Source organism: Pseudorasbora parva, chromosome 4 (assembly GCF_024679245.1).
Source record: "Pseudorasbora parva isolate DD20220531a chromosome 4, ASM2467924v1, whole genome shotgun sequence".
In the NCBI taxonomy this organism is placed as follows: Eukaryota; Metazoa; Chordata; class Actinopteri; order Cypriniformes; family Gobionidae; genus Pseudorasbora; species Pseudorasbora parva.
Window position 1 is genome coordinate 3,188,059 of NC_090175.1, and position 19,613 is coordinate 3,207,671.

Here is a 19,613-nt window from a genome sequence, read left to right on the forward strand (position 1 = left end):
TGTATGGTTTATCTGTGTTCTTCATATCATGTCTGGTGTTTTCATAATAGATTTTTATAAAATAATTATAATGCAATGTTAACTGTCTTGACAGAATACTATAAAATAATATATTTTCTGTCTGCTTTTTTGATCAGAAGCCACATGAGATCACATACGATTATTTAAAACACTTTATAAAGTAAGTTTGGAGCAAAACCATGGTTTTAATCTCACAAATGGTTGTGTATTGATGGTGTGCTAAGCTAACATGCTAGCTGCATCTGTCACCTAGATGAGCAAATACGTTATTTTTGTAAATAATTATGAATAGTAAAACTCACTGAATTGTTTTTTTAAACAATGTATAAGGGCATTTGATACAGTTTCAAAAAAAAGTGAAGTGAGAAGATTCATCAAATCAGTTCGATTTGAACAGAGTTGACAGTAATTATAATGAAGAAAAATAGAGACATAACCAGGCAGAAGAGTTGTGGATGAAAGAGGGAAGACTTAAACTAAATGGGGCAATTTGCACCAAAAAACAATAGAGACAATACACTGAATGGATGCTTAGAATATTACAATAAACATCAGTTAGCGTTTTAGAGTCTAAAATCCCCTGACATTATCTAGTTTTAGACTTATCATCTTCAGATTTGAAATATAACATGGTCAGACATGTGAGTTCGGCTGTAGTGCATTTTTAGATTAAAACAATTCCTACTTAAATGTTATTTTCATAAAGACATTTTATAAAAATACATTTCAAATATCTTTATAAAACTCAGTTTCAATATGACAACAATTTATTTTGAATTTACAATAAACTGCCAAGTGTCTGTGTGACAAACAGTCAAGGCAGAGGGACTGTGAGAACGAGGCAGGGCTAGAGGGCTGAGTGATAATGTGTCTCCCTCTGCCTCGAATGTTTGCCACAGTCTGCTTTCAAATGAGACCATACTTATGCTTTTAGAGCAAAGGGTTCATGAACTTTATCTGATTTAGTTTGGGTATACTATTTCTTGGGATTTTTTTACAAATGTGGGGGTCCTGGCTAACTGGTTAAACAGTGCAAAAACAGTATTTATTGTATGAATTTCGTAAATTTGTGTATTTGAATGCTGAGTGAATTGTTTCGTAGCAAAAGTAAGAAAGAACAACGCTTATTGCATTTAACTGGACATTATGAAAATGCAATATAGATGCATTTGCTTGTCCTGTAAGTGCGTGTATACAAATTAAAATATGAATAAAAACATAAACTATTAAATGTCTTAAAGTCCCTGAAGAGAGAACGAGACGCTGCAACGGCTGCACACCTGTGACTGACTTACTTCAGACTATCAGAAGCTGACATTTTTTGGTTCAGGGGTGCTGTACACCTTCCTGGCTGTGACTTCACCTGCCTATGACATTTCTTTACATCATTGGACTGATTTCATACGTGCTTCAAGATGCAATCGTGCAGAGCATATCGAGGAGGTTTCAAAAAAGTTTCTAATCTTGAAGACGATTTCTGCTGGCCATTACATCTCTCAAAATATTTGAGATTTACAAGCCCTTCTGGTTCCCCTTCATGTTTCGAGTTTGCACCTTGCATGGTGAAGTCTTTTCTTCACCCTAGGCCAGGTTATATTCCTAGTATTACAGGCCTTCTGTCCTCTGCCCCTTCATATTTCAGACTAGGATAAATTAAATCTGCAACAGACAACATTCCTACTGGCTGCATGTATTCTAGCCATTCACGAAAAGTGAAATAGAAAATTCCTCTACATTTATGTATGAAGAATGTGTAGACAACTTAAACCTGGTGTAGACACTGTTTAGTCCATTAGTCCCATTTCCAGCCCTGCGTACAGAACTAAAGCTAAAAACTTACGGTCATATTCAATCGGACAAATAAAATATCAAAATCTATTATAGCCTGTGGTCATGTTTCTAATGTCCTGTTTTAACTTTAGCTTAAACTTAAACTGCTTCCAGTCGCAAATTTATGACCGGGTCTGGCAAATTATATCAGAGTAAAAATATAAAATATAAATCTCTTTAAAATGTAGAGAAGTAAAAGTTTACAAAAACATTTGTACACAGCAAATTTCCCGGTGTTAAATTAACACTGCTCAGAGTTTATATAATCCACACTGAATACTAGTCTGAATACTGGAGGATTGGCGTGGAAATGACGTAGGTACACGCACAGGCTGAGCTATGCTGAGCCATGCTCCCACAACTTAGCTTGCATTAATTACATAAATTCAAATTATGCTTTGACTGAACTTCATTTAAAACAGAAGAAACTTTACCATCCGGCTAAATCATGCCTCCAAAAGTTGGAAAGAACAAAGTTGATCAGGGAGTTACAAGTCCTGACGACGGAGGAGAAGTGCTGACATTGGCGTCAATAGCTACCTTATTAGAAGAGAACCGAAAAGCCCTTACAGCTGATTTGAACGCCACTATGGAGAAACTTGAAAAAAAGCTTGATTGTATTCAAATTACGGTGACGGATCACGTTGTGAAGATCGGAGAGCTTGAATTGAATGCTAACTTGCAGGACGAACGCCTGCTAGCTCTGGAAACTACATGTACCAAGCTAACTGAGAGCAACGCTAAACTTGTTGCTAAAGTAATTGATCTTGAATCTCGTAGTCGGCGCAAGAACATCAAAGTGCTTGGTCTACCGGAATCTATTGAGGGGTACAATCCCACTACTTTCTTTTCGAAGATGCTGGCTGAGATCTTCGGCGAAAAAACTCTTAACTCACCACCAGAATGCGACAGAGCTCACCGATCCCTCGCTAGGAAACCACAGCCGGGTCAGCGGCCGAGACCGGTTATCATCCGCCTTCATAATTTCCAGGTAAAGGAAAAAATAATGCGGGAAGCACGGTTAATAAGAGGGAAGTTAAAGTACCGGGATAACCTGATCTCCATATATGAGGATTACGCTCCGGAGGTTTTCGAACAACGACAACAATACCGAGAGGTAATGACTGAACTATATAAACTTGAACTTAAACCAGCCCTGCTGTTCCCTGCCAGGCTCACCATTAAACTGAAAGAGGGAGGCAGGAAAGGATTTACATCAGTCGCAGAAGCTAAAGATTATATAGCATCTTTTCGTCAAACTAACACCAATCTAATCATTATGCACGATTGCATCTGACTGTCCCGGGAGCGCGTGTGTAAGCATATCTTCGAATTACAGTCGTATGTTTCACCAGACTGTTAAGCAAAGTATTGATGACTACGGGCTTGATTCTGATTTATGACGTTCAAAGACTTTACTATTGAGACATATTTTCCAGAGGTAATTTACTCTTCCCCTATCATGTGTTCTGTTATCTCAATTTATGCATCTCAAAAAGGGGAGAGCAATTTTTGTTTTCTTCTTAAGTATAGTCTAAAGTTGTATTTCTCAGATTATATAATTGCTGGCCCTAATTTATTTTCTTATAAGCTCTCAATATAATGTTGTGGGTAGAGAGCTAGTTTAGTTTACTATAGCAGAAGATTAACGTTTTCTGTGTAAACATGTACGTGTATGTATGTATGGGTTTTGTGTGTATATGTTATTTTTATTTTTATATGATCCCAGCAAACTTTTTAACTAATCAATTTAAATACGATTCTATCTTTTCATATGGCCTTTGATGAGTTGAATTATGATGGAGAGGATGTAAAACATTGTATCGATTTAGACAATCATTTAAATTGCAGATATTTCACTCCTGAACAATTACAAAGCTTAAATAGTACAAACAGTTGCTCATTTCTGCACCTTAACATTAGAAGCTTGTGTAAACACCATGAAGAATTAGCTACTTTACTTTCTAATTCTGACTGTAGCTTTGATGTTATTGCTTGCAGTGAAACTTGGCTTAATGATAGGACCTTTACTGATATTCTTAACCTAGATGGATATAAGCTCATTATTAAAAATAGGCTTGGCCGTACCGGTGGTGGTGTTTGTTTATATGTTCACTTCAGATATCAAATTAATGTTTGTGATGACATTGTCTTAGATGACAATCATTCGGATTCACTTTTTGTGGAGATAAATCTCACTAATGCAAAAAAAAAAAAAATTATAGTAGGAGTGATTTATCGCCCCCCTGACTCTGACCTTGATGTTTTCGAGGGTAAACTGGAGGACATATTATTCTCCATAAACAAAAAAAACAAAGATTGTGTCATACTTGGGGACTTCAATATTGATGTCTCCAAAGATGATGTTGTAAAAAGAGACTTTGTAAATACCCTGCATTCATTTTCTTTTTTTTGTACCATAAATCAATTTACCAGAGTAACGCCCTCCACTAGGACAGTTATTGACAATATCATCACAAATATTCGAAATACTAGATTAGAATCTGGAGTCGTGTTATCTGACATTACTGACCATTTTCCGATTGTATTCTTTCTAGATATTGCAAATAAGAATGAATTACCATGGCGAAAAACAAAAATTAAAGTACTAAATGAGAGAACCCTGAAACTACTGGGTGAAAATTTACAGGCTAAAACATGGAAAGCAGTCTATGACTGCAACAATCCTGATACTGCTTATGACAACTTGATAAACGAAATTACAAACTCTATTTGTTCTACTATCCCTGAAAAGAACGCCGGACGTCGCGCGACTGGTCTTAACCCTTGGCTCACAAAGGGTATTTTAAAATCTATTACCCATAAAAATAAGCTTTATACACGTTTCTTAAAATGCCCAAGTGTTATGAACAAGGATATATATACTAGTTACAGGAATAAACTCACTAATATAATAAGGAAAAGTAAAAATAGTCACTATACATATCTCATAAAAGCGTCACAGGGTGACTCCAAGAAGTCCTGGAAAGTGCTAAATTAAGTCCTTAACAAGAGCAAAAACAACATTGTGCTTCCTAATGCTGGGGGCTTACCCTCAAATTTGGATAATAAATTTACGCATGACATTAATTTAGCAAATAATTTTAATAATTACTTTAACTCTATTGGGGAAAAACTCTCTAACAAAATAGTTCAACCCCAGGGTAGCACTTTCGACCATTATTTACGGGGCTCTTATGCACATTCTTTTTTTATGAAACCAACTAATTGTGATGAAGTCTATAAAATAATTACAAATTTACGAAGTTCGTACACTACTGGTGAGGATGGAATTTGTAGTAAAATTCTGAAAGCCATAGCATTTGATATCATGGAGCCATTGACTTACTGTATTAATCTCTCTCTGCTAGTTGGAATTGTACCAAAAAGGACAAAAATTGCCAGAATGATACCAGTGTTCAAATCTGGGGATAAAAATGACATGTGCAATTATCGTCCTATATCAATCTTGCCCACAATTTCTAAGGTTTTAGAGAGAGTAGTGTACAGTAGGCTATATGGCTATCTGGATAAATTAAATATTATTGCTTCTTCTCAATATGGTTTTAGAAGAAAAAGAACTACATGCATGGCGGTACTCGATCTGATCGAAAAGATCAATGATGCCTTTGATAAAGGCGATAGCGGTATTGGTATTTTTTTAGATTTATCTAAGGCATTTGATACTATTGATTTTGACATCTTATTGAATAAATTACACCATTATGGAGTTAGAGGATTAGCCCTTAGCTGGTTCAGAAGTTATTTGTTTGGTAGACAGCAGTATGTAAGTATCAATGAACAAATTTCAGTAAGTAAACCCATTAAATGTGGAGTTCCTCAGGGATCCATTTTGGGCCCTCTTCTTTTTTTAATATATATAAATGATTTTGAAAATTCCACAATAGCTTTACACAAGGTTTTATTTGCTGATGACACAAACTTATTTATGTCACATAAGAGTCCAGATGAAATGGAAGAAATAATAAATAGAGAGCTAAGAAATGTTGCTATCTGGTTTCGGTGCAGTAAATTATCTCTTAACATAAACAAGACAAACTACATCGTATTTCATTCCAAACAAAATAAATTGGGAAATAAGCATTTCTGTCTTAAAATAAATGAACAAATTATTGAAAGAGTAAATACCACTAAATTTCTCGGAATCTTTATTGATGAATGTCTACAATTTAAATGTCATATTGATCAGTTAATAAAAAAATTGTCAAAATACGTTGGTTTATTTTTTAAAATAAGAAATTTTCTCCCACAGTCAGCACTTGTCATCTTATATAAAACCTTGTTTGAGTCCCATATAAACTATTGCAACGTCATATGGTGTAACACTGTTACTAGTTACTTGAAAAAAATACAGTCTTTACAGAAAAAATTAATACGGGTATTAACATGGTCTGAGCAAAATAGCCCTTCGCGTCCATTGTTTTATCGCCTTGGTCTATTAAGACTTACGGAATATAATACTTTTCATAATGCCTGTATGATATTCCAGGTTGTTCATAAGTTAAATTACAGGTTGTGTGAACTTGTCCCAATTAGCCGACCCCAGCATACATATCACACAAGGGAAAAACATTTAATTACTGGTAAAATACGACGATTGAAATGTACGAGCCTGAGTGCTGTCTGTAGAGGTCCACAGATTTGGAACGAGCTTGAGGAGAACCTTAAATTGTTGCATTCTTTCTCCGTTTTCAAGAAAAACCTTAAGGAAAAACTGCTTTTAACATATACTTTTTGATTATTTTGAAAGTGTTACATTTGTGCTGGGATCGTCTGTTTGTTGTAGTGTTTGTTTTGTTGTATTTATTTTTATTTGTGTTTATGGATTGAGCTTCTGTTCTTGTATGTTATATGTTGTATGGTGTTATTGGGCCCCCTCCTAAAAGCTTTCAGTAGCTTCTTTGGGGTTTCCCCTTTTTACACACAATAACCTGTCTGTAACTATTGTTAATTTTGTCTTTAAAATGATGATGTGTGTGAAATAAATTCTTCAAACTCAAACTCAAACTCAAACTGAAGCAGTGTTATAAGTAACACTGAAGCAGTGTTGAAGTTAATTAGGTAATTAAGTGAATCATTGAGTGATGATAGAGCAATGATGAACACCTGATGATAATGAGCAGAATCACTGAAGGACAGAAAAACACAAGAACTACAACTCACATAGCAACATTGTGTCGGCCCATATCTGGCCCTTATCTGGCACATGTAGAATAGGGATCTGGCCCACATGCTGCGATGAATGGCGGCCCTTGAATGGCCCACTCCTGATCTGGGCCACAAGCAGGCCATAACAATGCCACATGTCAGCCAAGAGCAAAGAAATAAACCAGAACTAGACCTTATCTCAGTCACAAAATCTATGTATAATAAATATGGAGTCATTTCAGCATTAATAAGCCTGTTAACAGGCAGAATTACTGAAGGAAAGATGAGAACAGAAAAAGAGAAGAGCAGGAACACAAGAACTACAACTGACTTCAGCCACAGCTTTAGATGAAATCAACTGAGGCTAAAAGAAGACATTAAATCTCTGAAGATCTCAGCAGAGGATTAAACAACTCCACAAACAGCATTACCAGCTTCACACATTACTAACCAGACTGACTTTATTTCTGTCAGACGACTACAGAAGCTCTTATTGAGAATTATCAGAGGTTTAACTCTAATGTGTTACGTTTAAAGTCACCATAACGGTGATCAGTGTTTCCATTAGTTGGGCTCTTTACTCTTATTATACATTTGTCTGTTTTTGGCTGCTGTGAAAGTGTGTTTGTAAAACATATCAGCAGCAGGAAAAGAACCTTAAACAAACTGACATCAGATGGTGATGGTTACCTGTTAACAGTTTTATAATCATCTTAACAATGACTGATGTCCTTTGGTTCTAACAATTGTGTTATTAATGCATTTTCATTACAACCCCTGAGTTACTGCAGCATCAGATCCTGCAGTATTAGTCAATAAAAATCTGAATTTTTTTTCACAATCAAGAGGGTAATCTACAATGACACACGCAGACATCAATAATTAGCGTATGAATCTCAACAATGGTGACAATCAAAAATGCGGCATAATCCAATTCAGCTGCATAATTTATTCATGCTGCAGTGCATGCTGGGTACCAGCATAGTACAAAACTCCCAGCATGCATTGCAGCATGAATAAATTATGCAGCTAAATTGTCCTATTGTTTTAATTCAAAATATTTGCTTTTATTTGTTTCTTTTTGTTGGTGTGACATTTAGTAGCTTTTTGTTGATCTGATTATTTTGAATATTTTGTTGACTGCCACCATTGATGAGATTCATACACTGATTGTTGATGTCTGTGTGTGTCACTGTAGATTAGCCTTTTCGTTAAAGTCTTCTAACTGATGGTTATAATACTGCAGGATCTGATTACTGCAATAACTCAGGAATTATAATGAAAACGCATTAATAACACAATTGTTAGAATCAAATGACATTAGTAAATTTTAAGATTATTATAACCCTGTCATCAACAGGTAACCATCACCATCTGATGTCGGTTTGGTTAAGGTTCTTTTGCTGCTGCTGATGTGTTTAACAAACACACTTTCACAGCAGCTAGTAAGAGACAAATTTATAATAAGAGTAAAGAGCCCAACTAATGGAAACACTGATCACCGTTATGATGACTTCAAATGTAACACATTAGAGTTAAACCTCTTTTAATTCTCAATAAGAGCTTCTGTAGTCGTCTGACAGAAATAAAGTCAGTCTGGTTAGTAATGTGTGAAGCTGGTAATGCTGTTTGTGGAGTTGTTTAATTCTCTGCTGAGATCTTGAGATTTAATGTCTTCTTTTATCTTCAGTTGATTTCATCTAAAGCTGTGGCTGAAGTCAGTTGTAGTTCTTGTGTTTCTGCTCGTCTCTTTTTCTGTTCTCATCTTTCCTTCAGTTGTTCTGCTTGTTAACTTATTAAGTCTGCGATGACTCCATATTTATTATACACAGATTTTGTGACTCAGATAAGGTCCAGTTCTGGTTTATTTCTTTGCTCTTGGCTGACATGTGGCATTGTTATGGCCTGCTTGTGGCCCAGATCTGGCAAACAGGAGTGGGCCACTCAAGGGCCGTCATTCATCGCAGCATGTGGGCCAGATCCGTATTCCACATGTGCCAGATGAGGGCCAGATCTGGGCCGACACAATGTTGCTATGTGGGAACTGACTTCAGCCACAGCTTTAGATGAAATCAGCTGAAGATAAAAGAAGACATTACATCTCTGAAGATCTCAGCAGAGGATTAAACAACTCCACAAACAGCATTACCAGCTTCACACATTACTAACCAGACTGACTTTATGTCTGTCATTTCTGTTTTAATTAAAATAATAGTTTAATTTGAAGTCACCATGAGGGAGAGCAGTGTTTGAATTAATTTGGCTCTTGACCCTTTAGTTTTAGCTCTAATTTTCTCTGGCTGCTTTAACTGTGTTTATAAAGCACATTTGTTTTGAGAAGGTAAGCTGAGAGAAAATGTGATATGATTTTGTTTCATTATTGATGATGATGAAATTTTCATGCAAGGGCTGAACTCACTGATCTCAATCAGAGTTTAATGCTCTGGTTATAGAGACAATGTGTTAATAATTTTGTATGGTTCAACATGGTAACTCTGTGATTATACAGCATGAGATCCAGCAGTGTTGTAGTAATTAAAAATGCAGGATTTTAATCTACAGCATTACTCAGACATACACAGAAATCAAGAATTAGCATGAATCTCCACAATGGTGACAATAACATAAAAATAATAAATCTGATAAACTGATAAACTCTGAACATATGGCAAGCTACTAGAGCATCTACCAATCAGTAAGATGAAAAGAAAATGTGTCTCAATTCAGATGCATAATTTATCCATGGGGGAGTTTTGATTGGTGCTACTAGCATGAAATGCATCATGAAGCTTTTCATTGATTGTCACCATTGTTGAGATTCATTCACTGATTCTTGATGTATGTATTTGTCTAAGTCATGCCATAGATTAAAACCATTGGTGCATTATTTTGTTGGAAATCCTGCATATTATTAGATTATCACAACAGTTCTTGATTCCGTGCTGTAGAATCACATGGCCACTATTATGAATAAAACATAAGTTAACACAATACCACTATAACCACAGCATTAGACTCCGAATGAAATTTGCAATTTGGGCCACTGCATGATAAGTATCTCATCATCATCTAATCAAAATTTATTTTGGCATTTGTTGCCATAACAAATGTGCTTTATAAACACAGTTAAAGCAGCCAGAGAAAAACTGAAGCTAAAAAGTAAAGGGTCCAAGAGCCCAACTAATGCAAACACTGATCACCATATTGGTGACTTGAAATGAAACTATTGCGTTCATTAAAAATAAATAAAGTAAATCTGGTTAGTAATGTGTGGAGCTGGTAATGCTGTTTGTGGGGTTGTTTAATCCTCTGATGAGATCTTCAGAGATTTAATGTCTTCTTTTATCTTCAGTTGATTTCATCTAAAGCTGTGGCTGAAGTCAGTTGTAGTTCTTGTGTTTTTCTGTCCTTCGGTGATTCTGCTCATTATCATCAGGTGTTCATCATTAATGCTCAATCATCACTCAGTTAATCACTTAATTACCTAATTAATTTCAACACTGATTCAGTGTTAGTTATAACACTCTGGGTGTGGATTATATAAACTCTGAGCAGTGTTAATTTGTACCTGAGTTAAGTAGATATTGAGTAATTGTACTTTAGTACGGTTTAAAATTATTTGTACTTTATTACTGTGCACCTTTTATTAGCAGTGTTAGTGATCGTGAGTAAAACCCTGTTACTGCCCCACATACTTGAGTATCTGCAGTGTGTAGTTTGGATCATTCAGTTTGTCGTTGAGCAGCTTGACTCCTGATTGTCCTGGGTGATTGTAGCTCAGATCCAACTCTCTCAGGTGTGAGGGGTTTGAACTCAAAGCTGAAGACAAATAACCACAGCCTTCCTCTGACACCATACAGCCTGACAACCTACAGATTGATAAAACAAATGTTACGTCTTCCCTTAATCTAGGGGACAATAGGGAACGACGAACAAAAAAAAAGATGGAGAGACTGAGGTTCTCCAGCTCTCCAGACCCAGAGTAACAAATAATCAACCAACTTTTCAATTCTGAAATGGCGTTTCTGCCTTTTATTGTTACCAAGCAGTGATCACAAAATTCAAATATAAATTTCCTTTGAAATTAAGCCCATTCATAAATAAATGGAAAAATAAACAAAAAGAACAAACTTTACCTCGGGAGGAGGGCCTAAACAAAAGAAAACAAATTCCTCTACCTAAAAGAAATTAATTATTAAATTACCTACGTTAAAGAAAAATGAACGAAACAACAAATAACTTCCCTCACTCCCTAACTAACCATTAAACAGGAGAAAAGATATTAGGTATCCTCCACCCTACGTTACCCATAACATCTTAACTAATTATAACAGACACCAACTTGTTAACACTATAACACTCATTCCATATTCCACATTAACAACAATGAGCGCACCAAGCTCTCTCTCTGGTCTGGGTTTGGGGAACCGGATCAGCCTCAACCACCGCATGTCTCTCTCTGTTTCCCCGGTACTCTCTGCAGCTTTATAGTGGACTCCTCAGGACACGCACCAATCAGGGCGTAGGCAACTCCCAGATTAGATGAATGAACAGGTGGTAACCATTTACCTATCGGGCAAGAAAACACAGGAAGGGAGAAAGACAGAAAGAGAGAGAGAAGAACAAATACTCCAAAAACACTCATTGTGGAAGAAACAAATATCAATACGTCCTTGGACGTAACACAAATAAGAAACACCAGACCAAAGACTCAATGAATGATCTCATAGTATCATTCAGACCTCAGTATTTCCAGCTGACAGTTTGGACTCTTCAGTCCATCAGAGAGCAGCTTCACTCCTGAATCCTGCAGGTCAATGTTACTCAGGTCCAGCTCTCTCAGGACAGAGTTTGAGGTTTGTAGAGCTGATGACACTATTTCACAATGCTGAGCAGTGGGATTCGAGCCAGAAAGACTGAAAAAGAGTAAAACACATGGTAATTTCCCTCACTGTACAATTGGTAATTCAATAATTTGTGTATTTTAATAGATTGAATATATAAAAGCTGAATAGATAAGATGTATCAGTTAGTACAACAAAAAACAGTAATTTGCTTCAGAAAATAATATTCAATATTCATTTCATAATAAATATTGTACCGGTTTACAATATTCATTGTAAAGGCCAAAGTATACTTCACTTTTTATGCATACACGTGGGTCAGCATTCAGTTTGTGTGATGTAAATTTCATCATCAGAAGAGTAGGCGCATAATGAATGTGCACTGTCGGATTTTTGTTACTGCGCAGGTTGCACATGCAATTTTTTTTGTTGTTGCAGTAATTACATGGGTTGTAACTCGTGGTGAGAGATTGCTCAAAACTATGCATGTTGAATGCCTGTGTATACGTTCACATACACATAAAAAAACTAAGTATACTTTCAGCTTAAGACATGACTAAATACTCACAGAGCTTTTGTGCAGTTCACCACAACTGGGATCAGTCTTCTTCTACCCTCATCTGATGTGTTGTATTTCTTGAGGTCCAGCTCATCCAGCACCTCCTCTGACATCTGAAGCATGTAGGCGATTGTTGAGCAGTGAGCAGGAGAGAGTTTCCTCTCTGAGTGTTTCTCTGATTTCACAAACTCCTGAATCTCTCTGGACAGAGTCTGATCTTTGACTTCCAGCAGACAGAGGAACAGATTGATGGATCTTCCAGTGGAGAGTTCATGTCCATCTTTGATCTTCTCTTTAATGTACTGTGTGGTTCTCCTGATGCTCTCTGAGCTGTTCTCTGTGTGTGTCAGTAGATCCTGTAAGAGTCTCTGAGTGGACTCCAGTGAGATGCCTAGCAGGAACCGCAGGAACAGATCCAGATGACCATTCTCACTCTCAAGGGCTTTATCAATTGCATCCCTATGCAGATAATGCATGACATGACACAAATGCAATGTGTCAATATTTTTGATAACATAATGATAAAATGCATAGAATGCAGCGAGAAACTCCTGGATGCTCAGATGAATGAAGCTGTAAACTTTCCTCTGATGAATCACAGATTCCTCCTTAAAGATCTCAGTGCAGATCCCAGAATACACTGAGGCGTCAGTGACGTCTATGCCGCTCTCTCTTAGGTCCTCCTCATAGAACATCACATTGCCCTTCATCAGCTGTTTGAAAGCCACTTCAGCAAGTTTCACAATCACTTCTCTGTTGGATGGCAGGAGTTTCTCTGGATCTCTCTCTTCATACTTCTGATTCCTCATGTTGATCTGAATCAGCAGGAAGTGGATGTACATTTCAGTCAGAGTTTGAGGGATTTCTGCACTCAGATCTTCTTCCAGGAGCTTCTGAAGCACAGTGGATGAGATCCAGCAGAAGACAGGTATGTGGCACATGATGTGGAGGCTTCTTGCTCTTCCGATGTGAGAGATGATTTTGTTGGCTTGATGATCATCACTGATTCTCTTCCTGAAATATTCCTCCCTCTGAGGCTCATTGAATCCCTGAATCTCTGTCAGACGATTGATGTATTTGATGGGGATCTGATTGGCTGCTGCTGCTCTGGAGGTGATCCAGATGAGAGCAGAGGGAAGCAACTCTCCTTTCATGAGATTTGACATCAACACACCCACCGATGACGTCTCAGTCACATCAGAAACTTCCTGAGCATCTGAAAACATCAGTGTGATTCTGCTTTCATCCAGACCATCCAGGATCAACACAACTTTACACTCCTCATAAATCTTTGAGTCCAGATCTTGAAGTTCAGGATGAAAGTCCAGCAGAAATCTGTGAAGACTGTACTGATGATCTCTGATTAAGTTCAGCTCTCGAAATGGAAGCACAAACATGAAATCTACATCCTGATTGGCTTTTCCCTCGGCCCAGTCCAGAATGAACTTCTGCACAGAAACGGTTTTTCCGATTCCAGCGATGCCTTTAGTAAGAACAGTCTTGATTTGGCCTGTCTCCTCACATCCTGGTTCAGGTGAGGCTTTAAAGATGTCATTGCAGTCGATTGGAGTGTCTTGTGACTGTTGTGTTCTGGCTGTTTTCTCCATCTGTAAAACCTCATGTTCTTCATTCACTCCTTCACTCTCTCCCTCTATGATGTATAGCTGTGTGTAGATCCTGTTTAGGAGGGTTTCATTCTCTTGGAGTTTGTTTCCCACAAATAATCTCTCATACTTGTTCTTCATGCTGGTTTTGTGCTGATCTTTGACTCTCTGCAGTTCTCCAGTCTTCAGTGTGTGAGTCTGCAGGACTGCTTCAGTGTTTCCTTGTCTGAAATGGGTCTGATAGTGGGATGTAGGGAACGGCACTGATCTGAACTGCTTAGGAACCTCCTCCCTGCTAAAATTATAAAAGAAGAAAGCAGCAAAAAGGACAATGATATTGATATAACAACAGCTGATGACCATCATATATATTTCGGTTATATATTAGTTTGGCACCACTGTGAATATGTTGCATATTTGGGGGTACATTTGGTGCCATTTCATTTACTTTCTTAAATAATTTTTCATCTGAGATGCACTACAGTAAAATAGCAAGTACATGTTTATACTAACGGAGGGTCAGAGGTCACTGGTCTGTCACTGAATCGAACGGGTTGCTCCATGGATCTGTTACTCTTTAAAGACACACCACTGGGTTCTGGAGACTCTGCTCTCTGTATCTTCCTCCTGCTGATACTGACAAAAGACAAAAAAAAGCATTTTACAATATTAACTAGGCTAGTTAAAAAAGAAAATTCTGTCATTGCAAACATGTAAGACTTTCATTTGTCTTTGAAACACAAATTAAGATATAATTAATGAAACCTGAGACACTTCTGTGCCTCCATTCAAAGTCTATACCACCACAACTATGACAACCCATTAAGGGTCTTCCCAAAGCTTACATTAAATCTGATTATCAAATAAAGTGATTGTATCTCAGATGAACAGTTTTTGAGCAGCCTGAAGGAGAGAAAAACGGCAATTTCCATATTTGGATGAAGAACATATTACTCCCCTTTTTATAAGATGTAAAATAAGAATCTCAGCCCTTGGCTACAGACAGCCCTGTATTCTCCTGTGACCAATGCTTGTCTGTGTATTCAGAGGCAGTGAGCAACGGGCTTTCAATATAATAATAAATAACCACATTAATGCGCGATAAAATAATTGTCGGCGTTAAACAATTAATGCGTTAACTTGCCCAGCCCTAATAATATGTGTATATATATATATATATATATATATATATATGTATATATATATATATATATATATATATATATATATATATATATATATATATATATATATATATATATATATATATATATATATATATATATCGCAAATTTTTATACGTTGTAAACGTATGTTAAATTAAGTTTGAATTAAGTTTTTAATACTCTAATCAACATGGGTATGGACAAAACTGCATTCTTTATATATATATATATATATATATATATATATATATATATATATATATATATATAATATAGTGCGGCCCCTTTAAGAGATGCACGTTACCTTTTTTACTGCCGGTATTTTATGTGTGTGTGACTAGCTGTGGCGCGGTTCAGGCGAACAGTGTGAAGAACACAGACTCGGGGGCCCTCTTTTCAGAAAAGTAACCTTTGTATTAATTTTATCCGATTGTAATGTATTTAGTTCAATAAAACACATGAACTGAAAGCGGTGATGGTGTTAATGATTTACCTCAGATATGAGCGAGAGTGAGCTTCAGTGTATCGCGCTCGGACTGCAGAGAATGTGCTCAGTGTAAAAACACACTTTTCTTTCTAGTCTAATATAAGTTATGCAGAAAGTATGGTAGCTTATGTAAGCTATAACTGCACTTGTTTCAGAGTGATGCTATTGTTAAGCCTTTTCTTTCCCTTTTAATGTTTGCTGCTGCATCATTTACGTCTATAGCTGATCTCAATTTCTCCAACTACTGGCCACAGATCAAACAGAAAACGCACGCTGCGTTAAACGCACGTTAATAAAATTATTGCCGTTAAAATGAATTTGCGTTAACGCATTATTAATACGTAATTTTGACAGCCCTAGTTGTTATAGATAAGGGTTTTGACAGTAGTGTTGTTGCTGTGTTGTGTTTTACAATGTGAGAGTATAAAAGGGGAAACCTCTTATTTTATTTCTAATGTGGTAAATTAACGTAATGAGGGCAAATTGATTGTTGTAAGTGACACTCAATAATTGTAATTGTAATTGTAATTGAGGCTCACGTCACATCTACGTCCTCAAGCTCAGTCTGAGCCGGCGCAGTTCACTCAGCCATCAGGAAGTGAGTGCCCCTAGGTTGACTTCATTATTTCGCCGTTGACGTCAATGGGATCGCTCGGTCCATTTCTTTTACTGTCTATGATAAATACTCAAACCGCTCGCGCAAAAATAATGATTAATAACATGCTCACGCCATCAGGACACACGTTTAGCATTTTCCCATGAATGTGTAGTCTACTGCTATTTTAAGTTCTTTACAGATCGTGTTGCATTGTACCTTGAGGATTAAAATTACAGAGACAATTACTTGACTCATTTTTTTCCTTCCCCTCAACAGCTAGTATGATCAGAATATAAAATTTTAACTGTTTTGTTTAGTTTACTTTACTTTTTATAATACTTTCACCCAAACTGAATAATTAAAACAAGTTTAAATGGGTAATCTTTTACAGATGATTGTTATTCTTCGTTTTCTTTAATGACATACTCCAGTTATTGTTAAAACACACCACATGTGCTTCTTGTGTGCATTTTGAGCGCTTTTGTGATATTATATTTATTTTGTTCATCAAAAGTGTGCTTTCGCTTTACACCGTTACTGCAGCTGCAGACCGAGAGCCTTTACCTGTCTGAATATTAATACTAAACGAAAGATTGTTATATTTTCTGGCTAGTTTACTTTATTTTTTATAATCATAACCATACTTTCACCCAAACTGAATAATCAAAACAAGTTTAAATTGCTAAAATCTTCCACAGATATTTTTTTATTCTTCGTTTTCTTCTCTGACATACTCCAGTTATTGTTCAAATAACCGTACGTCCTGTCGCCACAGTTGCTGTACCATCACTGCAGTTCGAGTCGTGGTTCGGCTCCTCAGTGAAAAACGTCCCCGGTTACGAATGTAACCTTAGTTCCCTGAGAACAGGGAACGAGACGCTGCGTCAGCTGACGCTATGGGGAACGCCTCCAGCGTGACCGGTGTCTGAGCTACTATCAAACCAAAGCAATCCTATTGACCGGCGACAGCCTATGATGTCATCAAGGTGCGACCAGGAAGTATATAAGGGCGCCTTGCAAACATGACACCAGCTTCTTCGTCTGAAGGGACTGTTCGCAGGCAGGCCCCGAGGCATGGCAAAAGTGACGCAGCGTCTCGTTCCCTGTTCTCAGGGAACTAAGGTTACATTCGTAACCGGGGACGTTCCCTTTCGAAAGGGAACTCGAGCTGCGTCAGCTGACACTATGGGGAACGATATACCCACGCCGCCATGCCGAGGGGAGTGCATGCCTACTGGCAGTGACAACTGTCAGGACAAGCAAATTCAACTGAAATGCCTGAACCACTCCCCCTCTGGTCACATTAGGCTGTCAGTGACAGCATTCCCTACGGTCATAGCCCGAGCTGTGGCCTTGGGGCACCTTCATGTACCCTACCCCGGCCGCTCAAAGGCCTGGAACCAACCTGTTCGACAGAAGGGGTTCCTTTAAGGGAATGTGGCTAGGGGACCCGAGGGCGCCCCAGCCAGTCACTATTCGGGAAGAACTTCACCGAATGCCACCAGGGAGGCTTGACCTGGCGTCACTATGCGGGACGCTTCCGTCTGCCAGCCCAGTCTGTTAACAACAGAGCCTCTGGAAACTCGCCTCTGGAGAGGCATCAAGCTGAGGGACTGCGAACTGGCAGTGTCCGCCTCAGGCCGGAACTCAGAGACGGGCTATCCTGGAGAACAGCGCTCAGCGTAGTGCTTTCCCACCCTTGCTAGCGAGGGGAGTCAGCTGCTCGATCCTAGGATCTACCGAGCACATACATTACAGGGGTGCTCAGGAGGCCTGAGAAGGCCTACAGGCTGATCTCACAGGGAGGCCCCGAGGGGCCTACGACCAACTGACCAGGCCCAGGCGGCCGTAAGCTCACAGACAACCCTCATAAGAGGGGAGCTCTTAAGCCTGCCTGGTAGGTACCATGCTGTAGGCAACCTATGCAGGTCCCTGTCCTGTAGGGACCGCATAGCAGCAGTGTAAACTCGTCGTGCTAGAGTATGCGCCCGCCATCAGGTGCCGAAGCCTGATGGCAGGAACCACTAGCTGTCAGCTTGAGCCAGTTATGTGTCTCCGTCCAAGGAACTCATTCCCCCTGGGAGGCCCCGCAGGGCCTACTACTTGCCAGGCTACTCGTAGCCGGCACTGAGACCAGGGAACGACCTCAGGGAGGCCTGGTGAGGCCTTCTACCTGATAGCAGATCATGCTAGCCGCCCTGGCTAGCAACCATGCTCACTGTCATAGGAACCGGGAACCGGGGCTCATCCTCCGGGAGGCCTAGCGAGGCCTAATCCCTGTCACCCAGTGGCCGAGGCCCTGGACCACCCCCTCAGGGGCTGCAACAGAGCAGGCCCTCCGGGAGGCCTGGTGAGGCCTGCTACCTGCCATCTGGTGACTGGAGCCCAGGAACTGTTATCCAGCGCTAGTTCCCTGGAGTACCCCCTCAGGGGAAGCCAGATGAGGCCTGCTGCATCCCAGCAGGCCCTCAGGGAGGCCCCGCGAGGCCTACTACCTATCATCCAGTAACTGAAGCCCAGGAACGACCCCTTGGGGGAAGCCAGACGAGGCTTACTGCTACCACAGCAGGCCCTCAGGGAGGCCTGGTGAGGCCTACTACCTGCCGTCTAACACCTGAAGCACGGGAATACCCCCTCAAGGGAAGCCCGGCAAGGCCTGCTGCACCCCAGCAGGCCCTCAGGGAGGCCTAGGGAGGCCTACTAACTGGGCTTGTAGCCATGCCAGCGACGAATGCTCGCTGGCAGGTCGGATGAATGCTGGCCGCTCCAAGTCGGGCTGACAGTGGCTGTCTGCTTGGCTGACGAAGACCTAGACATCCAGTTACCACCTGGGGAATCACCCCAGGGAGGCCATGATGGTCCTGCTTGTCGACGAGGTACTGCTGAAGCCGACATCGTCGGGGATATTCCTCCCAGGCGCACATTGGCCCGATGTCGCGACTCACCCGCAAGGAGGCCTGCTGAGGCCTCCTGCTCAGAGTCCACTGCCAGGACTGCCCAAGCTGGCTGCTCACAGCCAGCTGGTAGCCCATGCCCCTCCCGGGGCTGGCTTCATCCCGGAGGCTCAAGGGGTCCTCCATGCGATGACGCAGTCCCATCCGGCAGTGCCTACAGACATAGCCTAAACACATTGCCAAAAGCAGTGTACTCAGCAGAAAGTACCTAGACCCTCAAAGCGAGGGGAGTACAACTTACGTCACCTGCGTCAGGGCGGCCGCTCTTCCTTCATGCAGCGGCCTACCATTCACGCTAGGGCGTCAGCCATGGCAATGCTTCAGCTTCCAGGGGAGCATCCGACCGAACCATTACGAAGCACGCAGGTTGCGAGTGCAGCT

At 39.6% G+C, this 19,613-nt stretch overlaps 1 protein-coding gene across 1 annotated transcript in view; it reads right to left on the bottom strand.

Annotated features, from left to right (window-relative positions):
- LOC137072660 (NLR family CARD domain-containing protein 3-like) overlaps window positions 1-19,613 on the bottom strand; it is a 40,910-nt gene that overhangs the window by 4,053 nt on the left and 17,244 nt on the right. Inside the window, exons 2-5 of the mRNA XM_067440564.1 lie at window positions 14,541-14,663; window positions 12,433-14,322; window positions 11,763-11,936; window positions 10,716-10,889 (exon numbers count right to left, since the gene is read on the bottom strand). Of these exons, the coding sequence (XP_067296665.1) occupies window positions 10,716-10,889; window positions 11,763-11,936; window positions 12,433-14,322; window positions 14,541-14,663 (2,361 nt within the window). The remainder of the gene's footprint in view (window positions 1-10,715; window positions 10,890-11,762; window positions 11,937-12,432; window positions 14,323-14,540; window positions 14,664-19,613) is intronic.